The sequence below is a fragment of the Rhinatrema bivittatum genome, chromosome 6, assembly GCF_901001135.1.
Source record: "Rhinatrema bivittatum chromosome 6, aRhiBiv1.1, whole genome shotgun sequence".
Taxonomy (NCBI): Eukaryota; Metazoa; Chordata; class Amphibia; order Gymnophiona; family Rhinatrematidae; genus Rhinatrema; species Rhinatrema bivittatum.
In genome coordinates this window covers 212951201-212969388 of record NC_042620.1, presented here as the reverse complement: position 1 = coordinate 212969388, position 18188 = coordinate 212951201, and the positions used below count along the sequence as shown (strand labels likewise).

Here is an 18188-nt window from a genome sequence, read left to right as displayed (position 1 = left end):
TACATTTTTTTTCTGTATGGATTGAAAATCTGTACACTGAATTTCAGGACTTTCTTACATCAGGTCCCTAGACAGTGGTTATTTATCATGAATAATTATCACCCCATCAACTGTTATTTTAACAGTAATTTTATTTTCATTATAAACTCTTAAGTGTCTCATTCTGCCCCTACTCTCCCTTCTCTTCACCTATCTCACTTTATCTAACAGTACTCCTTCTGTTCACTATTTCTTCTCTCTTTCCTTTTCTACTATAAAATGACATTGAATTAAGAACTTATTAAATAATAAATAATTAGAAAAAACAAATAAGAGATACTATCAAACACCTAACATGGTCATGTTTTTTTTTTATTATTCCCTGCATCTTTGGTACCACCCTAAGCATCCATTCTATGCCGTGACCTTAAACTATGACAGTCATAACATGGACAGAGATAGTATCGTAATAAACCCCTGTTTTGTAATAAACAGTTGGTTGACGTTAATCTAAGCTTGTAATGTTGAAAGAAACAAAACCTCAATAAAAATGATAAACAAAAAAAAAATTCCCTGCATCAGGATAATATTATTATACTAAAAGTGCACACAGCAGACAAACATAAAACATACATATGACAAGGTAAAAAAATAAAAGCAAAAATAATAGTTCATTTTTTTTAACTTTTTATTTATAAGATTTCAAATAACAACCAAGAAAAAAAATCTTAAGAACATAAGAAAAAAATAAACATTTCTACACCAAACAAAAAAAAAAAATCCTTATAAATTGTTAGTAGTTCACAATAAAGGGGAACATAAGAACATAAGAAGTTGCCATACTGGGTCAGACTGAGGGTGAATCAAGCCCAGCATCCTGTTTCCAACAGTGGCCAATCCAGGTTTCAAGTACCTGGCAAGTATCCAAACATTAAATAGATCCCATGCTGCTAATGTCAATAATAGCAGTGGCTATTCTCTAAGTCAACTTGATTAATAGCAGTTTATGGACTTCTCCTCCAGTAACTTATCCAAACCTTTTCTGAACCCAGCTATACTACCTGCCCTAACCACATCTTCCAGCAATGAATTCCAGAGTATAATAGTGTGTTGAGTGAAAAAGAATTTTCTCTGATTTGTTTTAAATGTGCTACCCACTCATATTTGAAGAAATCAATATATAAAGATATACATGGGTACAGAAGCCCAGAATGACTCAGCTATATAATGAGCATTCATTATTCCACTGAGGGAGTAACCTTGGAGACCAGGGAAAAGGGAAAGTCCAACAAATGCCGTCTAGCGGTAATAAAATAGAAAGTTGCATGGGATTAATAAAACACATATTTCACCCCCCTCAAATTTAACAACACACCTACAAGGAAAATTCAATCAAAATAACCCTCCCAATTGTAGTACACCAGATCTTAATAAAATAAATGACTTCTTCATTTGTGTTGCCCTGGCCATGTCAGGAAAAATATTAATTTTAAGATCTAAACAGGGAGTTATCCTATTACAAAAGAAAAGCTTCAAAACAAAAGTCCCCATTAGACGCAACCAAGAAAGTGACCAAAAGGTTTGAAGAAGAAACCTCTTCATCAGATGTAGATTTTTCCAAAACGTCTGTCAAATTCAAAATACCCATGGAATCCTGTGCTAAAAGCACTGTAGAAGGATCTTTTTTCTCAGGAATCAAAAATTTCCAAAAAATATTTCCTAAGCTTTTTCTTTGGAAAATGAATCAACCTAATGTCTTACTTCTTGCCACATTTTCCAAGACCTCTAATTTATTCTGCAATATGTAATGACCCTTAGATAATGTTTCTTCAGTGTAGTGAAGAACAGATCTCTTAGGTTCCATATCATGAACTCATGTAACGTGCTGAGAAATGTCTCTTTGGCAATTTTTTATCAATTGTGGCTGGCCATCTTTTTGCAAAATATACTGAGCAAGTTCAGCAGATAACGAGGTTAAAGCTTCCCAAATCAAGGGTTATGTTGAACGTTTTCACCAAAGAAAATTTTGGGGGCATCCAAATTAGAAAGTACCTGAGAACTGTCATTCAGGTCTACTCTCAGTCCCTGCCCCAGGATTTCATCTTTCTCTCTTGCCAGTGGCATCCAGGACTCTGCAGATACCACAGATGTCCAAGTCTCTGCAGCCACTACTGCTGGTCCAGAAGGCACAGCAATGAGGTCCCATCAAGCTGCGATGCAAGTGGTATGGCACAGGGCTCTCAGTTCTCTGGAGATAGCGAAAACTCCCTGTCTAGGGAACTATTAAGTGAATCCAAAACCAACGAAGTTCCCATGATGCTCCTTCCTTTGGATTCCCAGGCTGATCTGAAGTCACCAAAGTGAAAAGAAACTTATCCATAGGACTTGAAGCCAGGGTAGAAGAAACAATCAGGAAAAATACAAGTTTTCCCTTTTTGCTTCCCCATAAGTCCAAAAAAAAAAAGTTATTTAAAATCGTATTTCCTTTTATTTCTGCATTAAAATATCTTTGATTTAGGTGATAGTTTAGCAATCTGGTATATGTATTTGTTCATTTCTCATTTAAATTATTCGATTCATTTTTTTACCTTCACAATGTTTATTTTCTCATATTTTGCCACTGCTCATATGATTGTTTTCACTCCCATGTAGTTGGCTAGCTTCTCTTTTCTTTTCTGTAACACCAAATGGGGCCAGCCAACCAGAGGCAGGCACCATTTTTAATTACTGCCATACAACAAAATGATACCATCCAACCTGAGGCCCATGCCATTTTGTAGTACGGCAATCATCCACAATGGTGTTGGGTTGGCTGCTGGTACCATTTTCTATTACTGCCCCAGCAAGGAAGGAGTGAATTGAGATAATTTCTACCCTGTGAAGCATCCTCATGGGGACCTACAGATGTAGTAAGAGTTTGGAGTTGGAAGCCAGTGACTGGGGAGAAGGGTTTGAAGGGTTCTTGAGTGAGCCTGGGAGAGTTGTTTGATTCTGCAGCAGAAACAGGGCTAATTTTAATTGATAACAAAATTAATTTTGTTTTTCTCTCATTTGGTTTTAACAACAAAATTAAATGAAATAGGACATTTTTTTTCAAACAAAAGCAGATCCCTACAGTACATTTCTAGACTAGCTTTCAGGAAAATTGGCCAAGAAAGTATTGTTAGTCCAATGAAAAGGTATATTATTTTTGCTGACATTTATTACTGTCAGTAATGAAACTTTTAAGAGGTGTTACTGTTCACAGTTTTCAAACAACAGCTAATAAATAGGGATGCGCATTTGTTTTAGACAAAAAGATAATGGCAACACAATTGTCTATTTTGTCTTGTTTCGGGAGCACCCTGAAATGAAAAACAATTGCCGAAATTTCAGAAAAATTAGTATTTCGTGTTAATGCGCACTAATGGGACAGTGCGCACTAAGGGGGTCATTTTTCAAAATGCGGTAAGGCGTTTTCGCATGCGTTAAGGGCTTATCGCATGCGATAGGCCTTTAACGCATGCGATCGCACCATATCGTATGGTGTGATGCAAATTCCAAAAATAGGAGTTAGGCTGTCTGTGAAGAGCTATTGCACAGCTGTAATGCTGATTTTAACTACACCTCTTTCAAATGTGTTAGGCTGTGTGATAGCTACCGTGATGTAAGGTTTCATTGCCATTTGTGGGGGGGGGGAGAGAGAGAGAGAGCAAGCCTGGCCATAGTATCATGACCCATAGGCAGGTATTTGTATCCCTATGGTAGGCCCACCTAGTAACTCGAGGTGGGGTTTAGGTATGAGTATAGGGGGTTAGGGGCCACTTTGACATTCTACGTGACACCTACGAACAGAACAGTGGTCTCTTGTGAAGATTTGCTGGCCTTCAGAGTGAGGAAACTCACTCCAAGATGAGATTTGGGCAAGGTTCTCTCAACCTAGCTTGATTCAAGCTAACCCCCTACACTCATACCTAAACCCCACCTCGAGTTACTAGGTGGGCCTACCATAGGGATACAAATACCTGCCTATGGGCCATGATATTATGGCCAGTCTCTCTCTCTCTCTCTCTCTCTCTCATCAAAAATGGTCCCCCAGTGGTTGAATGCAGGAAATACAACAGATCTGAAATGGTATAGCAATTTGCACTAACTTAGCTCTTCACACAGGTAATTAGCACAAATTGCAATAAAACACACCCCTTTTGCTATCGCATGCGGTACTTACCACATTTTGATAAATCCAGGCCTAAGTCCCATTAGCGCACACTAAGTCCGAAATTAGGAAAACACAAAAGAACACCCCTGAACCATTTAAAAAATGAAAATAAGCACAAAAAACCCCAAAAAGAAAACGACACAATACATAGCATAGGTTGAAATAAGTTATAGAAAAGTGATGTATGCCTTATTAAATGTTCAACCTATACTATGTATTTCACTACCTCCTAAATGCATGCAACATACAAAAAAACATCTTGAGAATATAACCCAATAAGGCCTGGTGACTGTTAATCAACTTTCCTCCCTATTGATTGCAGTTCCTCTTTCATCTTTATCTGGAATAAGCCCTGCTAGATGGCTTATGTTGTAATTTCTGCTTTAAACACTGAACAATAATACGTCAATTATTGTTCAGAGTTTAAAGTAAAAATTTCAACATAACCAATCTCAAAAACAGCTACAATATGTTGAAAGTAAATGTTACCCCACCATTATAGCTACTGCAAATCACTTGCCTTTTCGAAATACATAAAGTTTTCCAAACTATATTTTGATCCATGTTGGTAAGGTAGCTCACAATTGTCTAGCTTTTGTGCCTCCCTACTTGTTGTCTAATCCTATGTTGAGTCTTACCTGCAGAAAAGGAACATTATGTATATTGCCCCTCAGTGCATAGGCATCCCAACAAAGAATGTTTGATCACAGACATGGCAATGGTCTTTTGCTGTGCTTGTTCTGTAAAATAATGAGTAGAAAGCTGAAAACTAATTTTTATCTAATGTCTTAAAAATTTAACTTCTATGTTTTGTCTCTCATTTCAGATTTCATCTTCTGACAGATTATGCCTCTCTCAGGAAACACAACACAGTTGGGGAACTACACAAATCTGAGCTGCCCAAATATTGATGAATTCCGAAATCAAGTATACTCCACAGCATATTCTCTGTTCACTTTTTTTGGCTTCTTCGGTAACAGTTTTGCATTGTATGTCCTTATAAGAACATACAGTCAGAAGACAGCCTTTCATATTTACATGCTGAATCTTGCAGTATCAGACCTCCTTTTCATATGCACCCTGCCTCTTCGGGTGGTATATTACGTCAACAAGGGCAAGTGGTTCTTCGGGGACTTTATGTGTAGGATCAGTTCTTATGCTTTCTATGTCAATCTATATTGTAGCATTTTTATCTTGACAGCAATGAGCTTTTTTCGTTTTGTAGCCATAGTATTTCCCGTCCAGAATCTCAAGCTAGTGAATGTGAAAAATGCCAGGCTTGTGTGTATTGGCATTTGGATCTTTGTGACACTGGCTAATATTCCATTTCTAATAACTGGCTCAAGTGTGAAAGGAAACAAAACAAAGTGCTTTGAACCTCCATCTTCTGTCAAAAGTCTGATCATCATGAACTATATTTCATTAATTTTTGGCTTCACTATCCCTTTTATCATCATACTGGTTTGTTATACTATGATTATAAAGACCTTATTGAATAACGTCATGAACAGGCAACAAGCAAATCGTAAAAAAGCAGTCCGTATGATCATCATTGTAATGGCCGTCTTCTTCATCAGCTTCATGCCATATCACATTCAGCGTACAGTCCACCTTCACTTTCTACATCGACAGGAAACCTGTGAAGAAACCATTCACATGCAGAAATTGGTAGTGATAACCCTGGCCCTAGCAGCCTCCAACTGCTGCTTTGACCCCCTCTTGTATTTCTTTTCAGGAGAGAACTTCAGGAGAAGACTTTCTACTTTGCGAAAGCCTTCTTTGACAAGTATACCCCAATCATCCAAAAGGAAGAAATCCTTAATCGCACAAGAGAAATCCGATCTATTTCAAGAAGATCAAAACAAACAAGACAGCAGTGAAAGTTAGTTTTGCTTTTTTAGCGAATCAGCTTGTCTGCCCGACATATGAATCACATTTCCAAGCCAGTTCTTTGGTCTTCATTGCAGCTCAAAAGACAAATCTGTGACAATCACACACTGCATAAAAAAACAAGGGACAGTGCGAGAGAAGTTGTTTGGGTATACCTGTGAACAACACATCCTATTTTTGGGTGGCTTCTCATGTTCTCTGGCAATGAACGCTGTGCAGATTCTTTGCTGTTCATGACACTGCGCAGTGTAAGAATTTCCCAAGGATCTTGTACATAAGCTTTTGAGACCACAATGTATCTTCTTCAGATGTGACATGCTGAGCAAAAATTAAAAGGACCTAAATGAAATAATTGTAACATAAAATTTATTAATATAATTTCCTGCCATTTTTTGCAGATATACTGTATCAAATGCTAAGCTTGGGAACCACTATAATAAAAATAGCCTATGAAATATATTAAATTATGTTTATGTGGCATTACAAAATTTATGACAAACTTTATAGGTACAGTGGGGTCAATATTCAAATACTGGTTGGTTAAGTAATTTAGCCAGATAGCACTTATCTGGATAAGTTACAAGGATATTCAGCGGCACAGCTAGGATGCTGAATATCCGTATATATATATATATTGCAACTTAGCTGGAAACATTAAATCCATCTAAGTTTAGACCTGCTGTTGAGTAGATTTAACTTAGGCGGACAACTTATCCGGCTAAATGGTGTGGGGGGGGGGGTTGCACTTCTGGGCATAGTTTTGCATTTTCAAATGTATGTACATGAAATTTCCTGAAAAAATTTCTGCATGCAATTTAGTAGGTATAATTGTGTGTGGATAGTTTCAGTGGTATCATTTCCAAAAGTTAACGTACTCGTGAACTTTTCCTTGATACAATCTATGCACATATTTGTTGTCTTTTTTTTATGCACGATGTTACAAAATTACCCCGAATATATTCAGAAGTTCCACTTTTTTCTCCATGGGCCTATTAAGACCTTGATCTAAAAGTGTTTTTCTATAGGCATAAACTAGAGAAGAAGAATAAAGAAGAGAGTACCTGTTGTTTACAGATTGTTTTGAAGCTATCAAATCCTACTTGGAATGATTGATTAAAAAGCATGGAATATTGTCTCAGTGTCATTTAAAAATAAGAAAATAAAATGCTTTAAAAATGTAGGTTCTGTCCATAGTTGACAAAAAGAATGTGGTTTACCATCTTAGGATTTTGGTTCATCAAGACCTTTTCCAACAGACACAGAATGGTAGAAAAGTCTTAGAAAATTGGACCCTTACTGTACATACAGTATTTTAATACATTAGGATTTTGGTTAACTAAGATTTCTCTCCTATTCTGTCAATGTCAAAAACCCTTGAAGAATCAGGCCCAAAATGATGCTACTACACAATCGAGACTGAATTTAAATAAACGAGTCCAACATTTCTGGCAGTATTATAGAATACTGCATATTGCTATTGTTGTTTAATGGAAGATAATGATCAATAATTATTTTACCTTGAGATTATATAATCCAGTCTTCATCTTTGTTATTTGTGGCTTCTGAAGATCATGTTATTTTGCAGGCAAATTGTAGCATGAACGGTCATTAGCTGACATCTTTGCCTTGGTTCCAATAAGCCACTGCAATGACATTGTTAGTCATTAATTAGAGCTCATAAAGTTGAGTGAATGAACACATGAAAGTAGTTCAATCCTCCTTCAGCTTCATTTGTATGTTTGCCTTTCAAATTTGCTGAATGTAATGCTTTGAAACTTGACTCACTAAGGAACAAAATTTGAGAAGCATGCAGCAATGCATTCCTTTGGAGACTACTGTTTAAAAATGGGTTTATGCAAATAGAGATTTTACATTTTTCTAACAAGACTTTTTAGTTGATTATGGCTCTCCTTGGAATTTAGTGAAATTTAAGGCATTGATACTCCATGAAAAGTGCAATCTCCATCTTGAAAAGTTATCAATGGTATACTTCCTCGTGGTCGTAACGATCTAGATAAGCTGGTTTGTTCTGTGTACCACTAGTATGCTCTATTTATATTGAAGCCAATGCAATATCAGGCGCTAAGCTCAGTACACTGCTAAACCCAGTTGGACACTCATTTTGGACATGCTAGACATACATCCAATGCAATATCGGGATTAGTGTGACCATACAGGCGCATAGCTAATAGTGCTCATCACATGCAAATGCCATGTTGATGATGCTATTAGCTACTACCCCTGATTTTAAAAAAATGTGCAGCTGATGCACACATTTTAATGCTCAAAAATTAACGCCAGCCCAGAGCTGGCATTAAGTTTTGAGGCACCTCAAGCCATATTCAGAAGAGCAAAAAATACAGGTTTTTTGTGGCTCCTCCTACTTAATATTGTTGCTCTGCTAAGCAGGAGAAACCACAGAAAGCTGCAAAAAAAAAAAAACTTGACAGCGGTCAGGTTAGGAAAAGGGACGCTCAATTTATGAGCGTCCCTTTTCCTAACCCATGGTTGTGCACCAGTTAGGAAAAGGGACGCTCAGAAAATTGAGTGTCTGTTTTCCTTACCTCCGCACAGCCACTTCTCCTGGGAATTCGATGGCATGGACACACAAATTATCCATCGCATGCCCCTTTTAGCGTGCCAGCTCATTAGAATATTAGATCGAGCGCCCAAGAGAGGGGATGTGCAGGCATTCAAAAAATGTGTGTCCAAGTTGGTCACATGTTTTTTGCGCATATGATATTGCATCGGCCCCAGTGTGGGACTGCATGCTTGAGCTTTCTAAGCTGTGATTCCCCAAGTATTTGATTGGAATCTAATCTATCGGCATTTCGAAGGAAGTTAAAGACCTGGTTCTTTCAACAGGTATAGGATGTTTTAACTCTGGATGTTGTTTGTTACCCTTAGATTTTTTGGACTCTGGGACAGTTTTATTTTACTCTACTTTATTTTATGATGTAATTTATATTTGGTTGTTATACTATTGTTACTGTTTTTAATTGCTGTATAGTGCTTTCGGTGGCCTGTGTTGACTTGGAAGGTGGTATAACAAAGCTTTAAAATTGATTAATTAATAACTAGATCTGAGGCACTTCTTTGTAAAGGGCAGAAGGAATGTTCACATATGGACAATAAGACATAAGTGGTGTCTTTCAAATAGCATTAATTTTGGTGGTTAACAGAACAATCATTAAGTTAATGTAAATGAATGAGCTCATGTATATGAATTAAGAAAATCTTTCTATGTGAGATGTCAATAATTTGAATGCTAAGTTAAATAAAGTGAATCCTGCCTTACCAATGTATGATTTTTTACCCGCCGGTGAGAGATTGTATGTGTGCAGTCGGTGCAAAGAGCTCCTGGCTCTCAGGGAACAAGTCCGATCTCTGGAGGCTAGAGTAGCAGACTTGGAGGAGCTGAGGGAGACAGAGAGGTACATTGACGAGACCTTCAGGGACATAATAGCCAAGTCCCAAATCCATTCTGGCAGCCCCAGTGCTGCCTTGGATCAGAAAGGTCTCCCAGTAGGAGAACATCACCCTTGTGTAGCAGGAAGTAATCCTGTAGCAAGGACCTGCTCTCCAGGTGATGTATTGTCCTCTCGCACTGAGGACAAATCTCCCAGGGCTACTGCCCAGGAGGGAAGGGTTAGGCCAGCCATCATAGTTGGTGATTCAATTATTAGAAATGTAGATAGCAGGGTGGCTGGTGGACGTGAGGACCGCCTGGTAACTTGCCTGCTTGGTGCGAAGGTGGCAGACCTCATGCGTCACCTAGATAGGATTATAGACAGTGCTGGGGAGGAGCCGGCTGTCATGGTACATGTGGGCACCAACGACATAGGAAAATGTGAGAGAGAGGTTCTGGATGCCAAATTTAGGATTTTAGGTAGGAAGCTGAAATCCAGAACCTCCAGGGTGGCATTCTCTGAAATGCTTCCTGTTCCACATGCAGGTCCCCAAAGGCAGGCAGAGCTCCAGAGTTTCAATGCGTGGATGAGACGATGGTGCAGGGAAGAGGGATTCAGCTTTGTAAGGAACTGGGAAAACTTTTGGGGAAAGGGGAGACTTTTCCGAAAGGACAGGCTCCACCTTAACCAGAGTGGAACCAAGCTGCTGGCACTAACTTTCAAAAAGGAGATAGAGCAGCTTTTAAACTAGAAAAAAGGGGAAAGCCGACAGTCACTCAGCAGTGCATGGTTAGGAGAAATATATCCTTGAAGGATACTAATGAAACAGGAGAGTTAGGGCATCCCAACAGAGAGGTTCCATCAAAAGCAAACATAGTTCATATGCCTATATGTAAAAAATCACCAAAGCTAATGATTTCCGAATTATCCCAAACAACTGAAAAGCAGGTTGTTAAAACAAGCAAAAACCACACTTTGAAATGTCTGTATGCCAGTGCCAGAAGTCTAAGAAGTAAGATGGGAGAGTTAGTGTATAGCAGCAAATGATGAGATTGACATAATTGGCATCACAGAGACTTGGTGGAAGGAGGATAACCAATGGGACAGTGCTATATCAGGGTACAAATTATATCACAATGATAGAGAGGATCAACTTGGTGGGGGTGTGGCACTTTATGTCCGGGAGGGTATAGAGTCCAACAGGATAAAGATCATACAAGAGAGTAAATGCTCAGTAGAATCTATATGGGTAGAAATCCCATGTGTGTTGAGTAAGAGTATAGTGATAGGAGTATACTACCGTCCACCTGGACAAAATGGTCAGACAGGTGATGAAATGCTAAGAGAAATCAGGGAAGCAAACCAATTTGGCAGTGCAATAATAATGGGAGATTTCAATTACCAAAAGTACATGCTAGAGCAAACTGCACTTTAAGGAAATATCACATCATACGAGAAGTGCAGGGAGATTGTCAATCCTGACAGAAGACTCCAATCGGATCTCAAAAGTGCAATAAGTTTTTATTGATTCATTAGGCAGCTCCACTGATTTAAATCACAGGTAACTTTACGGCGTCCCCCGACACGGTCCCGTGTTTCGCTTACGGCTGCATCGGGAGGGCTCGCCAGCAGGAATTCACATATGAAATACTAAAATTAAATAATTAAAAGGTCAGGATGCTATATAGGACTTACAGCCGAACAACAATACAAACAATATAAGCACCACTCTTACCTGACAGCTGGTGTGTTCAATTTTGACAGGGAGCGCTCTTGCTCTGAACGCTGTCAGGTATTTAAAGAATGGAAAATGGCGCCAAAAACTACAGGTGAACCAATGACGCGGAGCTGATAGCCCCGTTCATTGGTTCCCATTCCTGTAGCTCGTCATAGCAGCATTGAATGTGACCAAGCTTAACTGTGAGATCTAGGTGAAAAGGAACCATTCTATTTCCCGATTGAGTCCTTTCGGGGTAACTGAATCTAAAATAAAAATCCACCGCTGTTCAATGCGGCCAAGTTGTTCTGCATAACAGCCACCGCGAGCAGGTCGTGGAAACACCTCAATGACAATAAATTTAAGATCTGTGAGATTGTGAGATTTTTTTACCCAATGATCTACCAATGGTTCATTTTCTCTGGAATGCCTAATGTTCGAGCAGTGCTCTATAATACGTGTCTTTACCATTCTCGTGGTTTTTCCAACATATATTAGTGGGCACGGGCAGGTAATCACATAAATAACCCCAGAGGTAGTACAATCGGAGTGTGAATGTAAATCAAAGATTCTCTTAGAGACCGGATGGGTAAACGATGTAGTGGGTGCTGTATGAGAGCATATCGTGCAGTGACCGCACGGGTAATGTCCTGGTGCGTTAGATGAATTCTGCCGCTGTACAAGGTCTGCATGAACAAGCTTGTCCCGCAAATTTTTCCCCCTACGATATGTAAACCGTAGGGGACCTGGAAATACCGTTTCCATGGACAGTGCTCGCCAATGTCTACGAATCATGGTGGTAATTTGTCTACTTAGGGTGGAAAACGGGAGTATACAGTTAGTAACTGAGGTTTCAGAATGAGAGGATGGGAGGAACAGCAGGTCTCGATTGGTGTATAACGCTCGTTTCATGGCGTGTTTTATCACTCGCCTAGGATATCCCCGGGATAGAAACCGTGCTGACATGATTTCAGCTTGATGTAAATATTCTTCTCGGGTGGTGCACAATCTACGGAGTCTAAAGAATTGGCCCGTGGGTATGTTACTCCTTAGTGAACTCGGTGGCAACTCTGATAAGCTAACAACGTGTTTCTATCTGTATCTTTACGATGGATTGTGGTCTGGAATTGATCATCATGGACTGAAACCGTAATATCTAAAAAAGCTAACTGGGATTGATGCCAACAAAAATTAAACTGTAAATTAGAATCACGGGAGTTAAGCCAGTCCATAAACATGAACAATTGCATCTCAGTACCTCGCCAGACCAAAAACACATCGTCAATGTATCTAAGCCAAGTTACAATATGTTGGAACCCTTCTGAGGGGTATATAACCGTATCCTCAACTCTGCCACAAAGAGGCAGGCCAAACTGGGGGCCATAGTGGCCCCCATCGCCGTGCCTTTCACCTGTAAATAGAAAGTGTCGTGAAATCTAAAGTAATTTTGAGTAAGGGCTAAGGTGCCAATGTAACTAGTAATGAAGTGGGCACTCTCTGAGGATCTGTACGGGTATTTAGAATTTTTTTCTATGACTCTGAGAGCAGCGGGTTGGGGAATGTTGGTGTACAAAGAAACTATGTCTAAAGTAACTAGAAAAAACGTCTCAGTTGGAAACGGAATGGAGTGTAAAAGAGTAATGAAATGTCCCGAATCTCTAATATATGAACGGATACGTGATACAAATGGCCTTAGAAACAGATCCACAAATTGAGACAAAGGCTCTAATAAAGAGCCAATGCCAGCCACGATGGGACGTCCAGGAGGATGTTGAGAATCTTTATGAAGTTTGGGAACCGTGTAAAAAACTGGTATAATGGGATGTTGAGTTATCAAAAATTTAGCCTCTCGAGTGGTCAGATATCGGCGTTCCACTGCCTGCTCGACAATGATTTTAACCTGCTGCTGTAGCTGAGGAGTAGGATCTTCCAATAATGGTTGGTAGAAAGACGTGTCAGAAAGTTGACGCCTAGCTTCAAATATATATTCATTTTTATCTTGGATAACTATCCCCCCTCCCTTATCTGCTGGCTTTATTACAATCGAGTGATCCTGCTGAAGGGTCAGTAACGCTTGAGACTCTGATTTCGAAAGGTTAAATTGGGTGAAATGGCGAGTAGAGGCAAGTGCCCTCATGTCCTGGTCCACTAACCTCTCAAAAGTCAAGAGGAGTGGATCGCCAGGGCCTGGGGGCACCCACCTCGACTTTGCCCGAACCAGGGAGGGGTCCGGAGGTGAAGGGACATCTGTAAAAAATTGCTTAATTTTTAACAGATCCTGACCTTTTAATTATTTAATTTTAGTATTTCATATGTGAATTCCTGCTGGCGAGCCCTCCCGATGCAGCCGTAAGCGAAACACGGGACCGTGTCGGGGGACGCCGTAAAGTTACCTGTGATTTAAATCAGTGGAGCTGCCTAATGAATCAATAAAAACTTATTGCACTTTTGAGATCCGATTGGAGTCTTCTGTCAGGATTGACAATCTCCCTGCACTTCTCGTATGATGTGATATTTCCTTAAAGTGCAGTTTGCTCTAGCATGTACTTTTGGTCCTGGATTACCCTGATTTCTGAGCTGTAAATGGCGGCCGATGATCAAACTTTTAGTTACTCAGAAGCCGATTTGAATGCAGTATTGTCTGACCAGCATCTCTTTGACGAACCACTTTCTTCGACTCCCCCTCCAGTCTCTTGGGCAGATGTGATAGATATCCAAAAACGTCTGACTCGCGCTGAATTACATGCAGCGACCCTCATAGAGTACTGCCGGGTGCGCCGGATTCCGCGAGGCCTTCGAGTTCAGAAAGCACCGCATCTACACACTGATAATACTAATTTTGTCACTCGATGGAACCAGATCCTGAATAAGTGCTCTTTGGATCTCATGGTACTTATTATTGAAACCACAAAGCACTTACAGACCTCCTTACAGGCAGATTTGGAAAAAAATTTGGATAGCATTAAACAGTCCACGCCGAGTAGCACCTTTGAGCAAGAACACTCTGAATTCCTAACACAGCTCACTAAGTTCCGGACTGACCTAAAGACTGTAAAACATCAAAAGTTTATTCGTGACGAAACAGATTACAAGTCCGGCTTTGTATACAAATGGATGTCCAAGTCTCGTCCCCAACCTTTAAGAAAAGTTACTTTTGCTCACAATTCATCTGGCGACTCCTCGGGCGAGGACATACTACCTGCACATTCACAACCTCCACACCAGGACTCCGGGGCAAGTTCCACTACGACTCTTCCAAGTTCTTCTACCTATGGGGCATCATCGCGTTATGCCTCTATAGCAACTTCTTTTTTAGATTCGGGTCAACGCCCACCGGACCCAGGCATTCCCCCCAAAACCATCCGCAACACTCGCTCTCGTGGCCGTGCACAACAGACCCCACGGACCACCCGAGCCACGAATCAGGCACCCGATCCATGGCTGTAGAACGCCCTTCAGTTTTCAACTTGTCATCACGACCGCTTTCATCACTAGAATTGACTGTGCTCACCAAAGGTTTATCATTTGTGCCCACAGTGCAAATGAATTTATTTGATCATAAAGTTCATCTCCATCGTTTCTACAGACTGTTAAAAATTAAGCAATTTTTTACAGATGTCCCTTCACCTCCGGACCCCTCCCTGGTTCGGGCAAAGTCGAGGTGGGTGCCCCCAGGCCCTGGCGATCCACTCCTCTTGACTTTTGAGAGGTTAGTGGACCAGGACATGAGGGCACTTGCCTCTACTCGCCATTTCACCCAATTTAACCTTTCGAAATCAGAGTCTCAAGCGTTACTGACCCTTCAGCAGGATCACTCGATTGTAATAAAGCCAGCAGATAAGGGAGGGGGGATAGTTATCCAAGATAAAAATGAATATATATTTGAAGCTAGGCGTCAACTTTCTGACACGTCTTTCTACCAACCATTATTGGAAGATCCTACTCCTCAGCTACAGCAGCAGGTTAAAATCATTGTCGAGCAGGCAGTGGAACGCCGATATCTGACCACTCGAGAGGCTAAATTTTTGATAACTCAACATCCCATTATACCAGTTTTTTACACGGTTCCCAAACTTCATAAAGATTCTCAACATCCTCCTGGACGTCCCATCGTGGCTGGCATTGGCTCTTTATAGAGCCTTTGTCTCAATTTGTGGATCTGTTTCTAAGGCCATTTGTATCACGTATCCGTTCATATATTAGAGATTCGGGACATTTCATTACTCTTTTACACTCCATTCCGTTTCCAACTGAGACGTTTTTTCTAGTTACTTTAGACATAGTTTCTTTGTACACCAACATTCCCCAACCCGCTGCTCTCAGAGTCATAGAAAAAATTCTAAATACCCGTACAGATCCTCAGAGAGTGCCCACTTCATTACTAGTTACATTGGCAACCTTAGCCCTTACTCAAAATTACTTTAGATTTCACGACACTTTCTATTTACAGGTGAAAGGCACGGCGATGGGGGCCACTATGGCCCCCAGTTTGGCCTGCCTCTTTGTGGCAGAGTTTGAGGATACGGTTATATACCCCTCAGAAGGGTTCCAACATATTGTAACTTGGCTTAGATACATTGACGATGTGTTTTTGGTCTGGCGAGGTACTGAGATACAATTGTTCATGTTTATGGACTGGCTTAACTCCCGTGATTCTAATTTACAGTTTAATTTTTGTTGGCATCAATCCCAGTTAGCTTTTTTAGATATTACGGTTTCAGTCCATGATGATCAATTCCAGACCACAATCCATCGTAAAGATACAGATAGAAACACGTTGTTAGCTTATCAGAGTTGCCACCCGAGTTCACTAAGGAGTAACATACCCACGGGCCAATTCTTTAGACTCCGTAGATTGTGCACCACCCGAGAAGAATATTTACATCAAGCTGAAATCATGTCAGCACGGTTTCTATCCCGGGGATATCCTAGGCGAGTGATAAAACACGCCATGAAACGAGCGTTATACACCAATCGAGACCTGCTGTTCCTCCCATCCTCTCATTCTGAAACCTCAGTTACTAACTGTATACTCCCGTTTTCCACCCTAAGTAGACAAATTACCACCATGATTCGTAGACATTGGCGAGCACTGTCCATGGAAACGGTATTTCCAGGTCCCCTACGGTTTACATATCGTAGGGGGAAAAATTTGCGGGACAAGCTTGTTCATGCAGACCTTGTACAGCGGCAGAATTCATCTAACGCACCAGGACATTACCCGTGCGGTCACTGCACGATATGCTCTCATACAGCACCCACTACATCGTTACCCATCCGGTCTCTAAGAGAATCTTTGATTTACATTCACACTCCGATTGTACTACCTCTGGGGTTATTTATGTGATTACCTGCCCGTGCCCACTAATATATGTTGGAAAAACCACGAGAATGGTAAAGACACGTATTATAGAGCACTGCTCGAACATTAGGCATTCCAGAGAAAATGAACCATTGGTAGATCATTGGGTAAAAAAATCTCACAATCTCACAGATCTTAAATTTATTGTCATTGAGGTGTTTCCACGACCTGCTCGCGGTGGCTGTTATGCAGAACAACTTGGCCGCATTGAACAGCGGTGGATTTTTATTTTAGATTCAGTTACCCCGAAAGGACTCAATCGGGAAATAGAATGGTTCCTTTTCACCTAGATCTCACAGTTAAGCTTGGTCACATTCAATGCTGCTATGACGAGCTACAGGAATGGGAACCAATGAACGGGGCTATCAGCTCCGCGTCATTGGTTCACCTGTAGTTTTTGGCGCCATTTTCCATTCTTTAAATACCTGACAGCGTTCAGAGCAAGAGCGCTCCCTGTCAAAATTGAACACACCAGCTGTCAGGTAAGAGTGGTGCTTATATTGTTTGTATTGTTGTTCGGCTGTAAGTCCTATATAGCATCCTGACCTTTTAATTATTTAATTTTAGTATTTCATATGTGAATTCCTGCTGGCGAGCCCTCCCGATGCAGCCGTAAGCGAAACACGGGACCGTGTCGGGGGACGCCGTAAAGTTACCTGTGATTTAAATCAGTGGAGCTGCCTAATGAATCAATAAAAACTTATTGCACTTTTGAGATCCGATTGGAGTCTTCTGTCAGGATTGACAATCTCCCTGCACTTCTCGTATGATGTGAGATTTCAATTACCCCAATATTGACTGGGTAAATGTAACATCAGGACTTGCTAGAGACATAAAGTTCCTGGATGTAATAAATGATTGCTTCATGGAGCAATTGGTTCAGGAACCAACAAGAGAGGGAGCTATTTTAGATTTAATTCTTAGTGGAACGCAAGATTTGGTGAAAGAAGTAACGGTGGTGAGGCCACTTGGCAACAGTGATCATAACATGATCAAATTTAAACTAATAACTGGAAGGGGGACAATAAGTAAATCTGCAGCTCTAACACTAAATTTTAAAAAGGGAAACTTTGATAAAATGAGGAAAATAGTTAGAAAAAAACTGAAAGGTGCAGCTGCAAAGGTTAAAAGTGTTCAACAGGCTTGGACATTGTTTAAAAATACAATCCTAGAGGCGCAGTCCATATGTATTCCACGCATTAAGAAAGGTGGAAGGAAGGCAAAACGATTACCATCATGGTTAAAAGGTGAGGTGAAAGAGGCTATTTTAGCCAAAAAAAATCCTTCTGATATGCAAGGATCCATCTGAAGAAAATAAGATAAAACATAAGCATTGTCAAGGTAAGTGTAAAACATTGATAAGACAGGCGAAGAAAGAATTTGAAATGAAGTTGGCCATAGAGGCAAAAACTCATAATAAAAACTTTTTAAAATATATCCAAAGCAAGAAACCTGTGAGGGAGTCCGTTGGACCATTAGATGACAGAGGGGTTAAAGGGGTTCTTAGGGAAGATAAGGCCATTGCAGAAAGACTAAATGAATTCTTTGCCTCCGTGTTTACTAATGAGGATGTTGGGGAGATACCAGTTCCAGAAATGGTTTTCAGGGGTGATGACTCAGACGAACTGAATG

At 40.3% G+C, this 18188-nt stretch overlaps 1 protein-coding gene across 2 annotated transcripts in view; it reads left to right on the top strand.

The window, feature by feature from the left end:
* The window catches only part of LOC115093980 (cysteinyl leukotriene receptor 1-like), a 50277-nt gene extending 41748 nt beyond the window's left edge, over positions 1 to 8529 (top strand). For both annotated transcript variants that reach the window (XM_029606528.1, XM_029606527.1), the window contains one exon: positions 5004 to 8529. In XM_029606528.1, the coding sequence (XP_029462388.1) occupies positions 5024 to 6064 (1041 nt within the window). In that variant the 5' untranslated portion in view covers positions 5004 to 5023 and the 3' untranslated portion in view covers positions 6065 to 8529. The remainder of the gene's footprint in view (positions 1 to 5003) is intronic.
* Positions 8530 to 18188: the final 9659 nt, after the last annotated feature.